Source organism: Sorghum bicolor, chromosome 8, assembly GCF_000003195.3.
Source record: "Sorghum bicolor cultivar BTx623 chromosome 8, Sorghum_bicolor_NCBIv3, whole genome shotgun sequence".
In the NCBI taxonomy this organism is placed as follows: domain Eukaryota; kingdom Viridiplantae; phylum Streptophyta; class Magnoliopsida; order Poales; family Poaceae; genus Sorghum; species Sorghum bicolor.
In genome coordinates, this window is record NC_012877.2 from 59,033,225 (window position 1) to 59,036,740 (window position 3,516).

The window sequence follows — 3,516 nt, forward strand, 5'->3', positions numbered from 1 at the left end:
GGGAGGCCTAATATATATATACTTGAACATGTTCATACACATAAATAACATGATAGTACAATATTATATATGTTCGGCGCTAACTAGGCCACACAGCACCCACCACAAGTTTAGCCTCCACTCACCAACACCAGCGACATGTACTTATAAAGTCCAAAGAAACCTAGGCCCTTTGTTACATGAACCACACACACACACACACACACCGGCCCATTGATACACGCCCTTACATTTATTTTCTTCTGCCAATAGAACCATAGCATTATATCACATAGAAGATCGACGACGCCGCGTCCTAGCTAGAGCTAGAACGGATGCATGTCCACGTTTACACACTAATTTACAGGTGCATGAACAGAGAGCGCCATGGCTGATATCCAGAGCACGACATTGGCATAGTATCGAAGACTGCACGGTAGCAATCTACTAGGCTGTGCCTGCCTTCTTGACGAACGCGAGGTTGCCGTACGACATGAAATGGCACACCGGCGTACTGCCAGGGTGGGTGTTGAGTATCTGGAACGCCGGGTGCATCGGGTTCCAGCAGGAGGTGTCGAAATGGCAGAACGCCAGCAAGGAGACCGTCGGGCCCTCCTCGTCGTCGTCATGGCGGCCGCCGCCGCGGAGCGAGACCTTGTAGCCTCCGTACCCCGTATACGTAACGTGGCACTGGTAGACGGCGTACGGGAACGGCACCTTGTGGCAAGACACGTAGCCGTCGCCGTCGAGCGGGGTGACTGCCTGGACCACGTACTGCCGGCGTGGCAGCCGGCCACCGCGGGGGAGCGCCGACGTTGCCGCCCACACGTAGTCACCACCACCACCACCACCACCCTGCATCAGCTGGCCGGAGGCGGCGGTGCCGAGCATCTCCATGGCGGCCTTCACGGTGCTCTCTAGCGACGTGGTGCAGGCTTTCATCTCGCCGGCGATTGGCGGCTGCAGGCACTTGCTTAGGGTGTCCTCCACTTGCGCCGCCTCGGCGGAGCCCGGCGAGATGTGGAACGTGGATAGGACGTCGCTTAGGTTCTCGAAGGGGACCTTGTCGGCGACGTCGTGCGGGAGGATGGGTGTCTCCGCCTCCGCCGGGAAGGAGAGGGTCATGGTGCTGCCCGGATGTAGCTTGGCCGCGTGGAAGTAGATGCCGGTCTCCGCCACCGTCCGCTGGTCGCATATGGTGTTGAAGAGTGTGCACATGCTAATACTGGGCTGTGCAGAGTAGGGCTCCACAAGCGGTGACTGATCGATTCCTGCAATATGATACAGACTTAATGTTCAGACTTCAGAGCTGTTTGGTAGAGCTGCATCTGTTTGGTAGAGCTGCATCTGTTTCTGATTATATCTATGAAAGCTGATTCTCTGAGAGAAATGATTCTGCGACGGAATGTGATTAATTCTCTGTGATTCTTTAGCACAAACTCTTCAAATCACGATAGAGAATCACTTCACTGAATCAGGAGAAGCTACTTTTTCAGCTCCTAGCATCTTAATTCATTTTAGAGAATCACTTCATAGAATTAACGAGAATCAATTCTATGGAGAAACTATTTGGCAGAGGTTTGCTGGATTTAGCAGAGAATCGGCTTTGGGAGCTTTGCAAAATAGTATTTCCTCGGAATTTTGGTCCAATAGACTCTCTTCCTATGTGTCACTCCACTCTGAAAGTATAAGAGTTTTAGCCGATATTACTAATAAGTGTAGTAGTACATGATGAATTAGACAAATACAGTTCAAATTTGTTTATGAAGTATAAGACACATCTAGTCGGTTTTATTAAGAGTAGTAGTACATGATAAATTACAGATTACAGTTCTAATTTATTTATTGTCCCGTCACTATGTTCACACGAGTTAGATCATCTCCAACCTTACTTAAAAAAATGAGTGCCAAAAACTGCTTTTAAAAGCTTATAAAAAAAATTGGGAGCGTCAACACCACCGGTCCTCCAATAGCGCCAACAATTCCACGAGTTTAAAAAAAATTAAGCGCGGCATCTTTGCAGCAAGCCAGCGACTCAGAGAGCAGCAAATCATATTATAATTAACTCTGATAAAGTCTGACATAGCCCACACCACAGCCCCTTCTCCTTCCTCCCGCTATCTCCTGCGCCCATGCTCTGTCCATGGCGGACAAAGAGGTAGCTTAACCTCTGTCCCCGCACCGCCGCACACAACGACGATTGGGAGGGGGGCTGAGATTAACAAGGAGGAAACAAGCGATTTAACAAGCACACGGAAACATCAGGAGGAAGTTTTAGGATCGGATCTGTGTTGGGGGTTTTTTTAGTTTCTGCTAAAACTGAATTTTAGGAGTGTTTTTAGGAACTCTTTTTAGATGCTCTTAGTTATATGTTCAATCACAGTACGAAATCTGATCTCAGAACATCTTATTAGAACAGACGTTGCAGGATGTAAATTCTGTTACAACGTACGTGTAGCTTTGCTAGTAAGTATATGCAAGGAAATCCTTTTATGTGTTTATACCAACCATATAATTAAACAGAGTTTGTAATAAGCTTGGTCTGATGCTTCTCTTTTGTGAGAAGTTGAAGCCGGAACATTTCGTTCTATTATTAAAAAAAATTAAACATGTACGCAAAGATTACCTTTCTGAACAAAATCTGCTATGACCTCCGGCATCGGCGAGCCGGGGAGTGCCTGCTCCCAGAACCGTGCTGCCGGAGTGCTGGCTGCAAATTGGCCATGCGCCATGGCCATGGTGCTAACTGCCACCACGATCAGAAGGAAAGCGGATTGTTGATGCATGGTTCGAGACTATTATGTTCTGATGAATATTACACCAGATTAGAATGAGAAGAAAAGGATGATCGATAGCTGTTATAGCTCCCGACGGTCTAGTAGGGTATATATAGCCCTTGATATTCCTCGATCTGAGCAGGTGACCCCACACATGGCCAAGAAATGCACCCAGACTTTTTGTGCTAACTTTAGTTGCAAATGGTTCTTATTCTTTATTCGTATAAGGTTTCAAGAAAAGATGTATAGATGTAATATCTATCTCATTCTAATATTTCTTCAAGCCTACTTAGTTCTTTTCAATGTAGTCAATATGTTCACAAGCTCTTAAGCCGGCCTTTGTGAGTGGATGCAAGTTAAGTAAGAGTTCACTCTTCAACTGCCTCCAAACAATGCTTTTACAAACTCCTGCCTATCTACACGACTCGATCCTCATTATTAGTCTTCTTATATAGATTGAGGTTGTATTTGGTACATATAGAGAAAGTGTTTTTGCTACCAAAAGAAAAACGCAAACCAAACAGGTGGAACCTAAAACTGTTTTTTCAAAAGTTGTTTTCGCATAGTATAATCTTTGGGACATCCTTGGACCCTACTTTGGCTTTCGGCTTTCTACTTTTTAAAATGAGCGGAAATAGATAGGTGTTTTAGAGTTGCTTCAAAAAAGTATAGTTTTTCAACAACATATAGCTTATATACATTAGATTTTTCATATCTTATAGATTATGGTAACTTTTCCACAAACCATGACTTATGCAGT

At 45.4% G+C, this 3,516-nt stretch overlaps 1 protein-coding gene across 1 annotated transcript; it reads right to left on the minus strand.

Annotated features, from left to right (window-relative positions):
* On the minus strand, positions 382 to 2,717 carry LOC8076651 (BURP domain-containing protein 13). Its single transcript, XM_002443455.2, has 2 exons — positions 2,606 to 2,717; positions 382 to 1,250 (listed from the first exon to the last, which is right to left on the minus strand). Exons 1-2 carry the CDS (start codon positions 2,715 to 2,717, stop codon positions 427 to 429), a joined length of 936 nt encoding a protein of 311 aa, XP_002443500.2. The 3' UTR covers positions 382 to 426.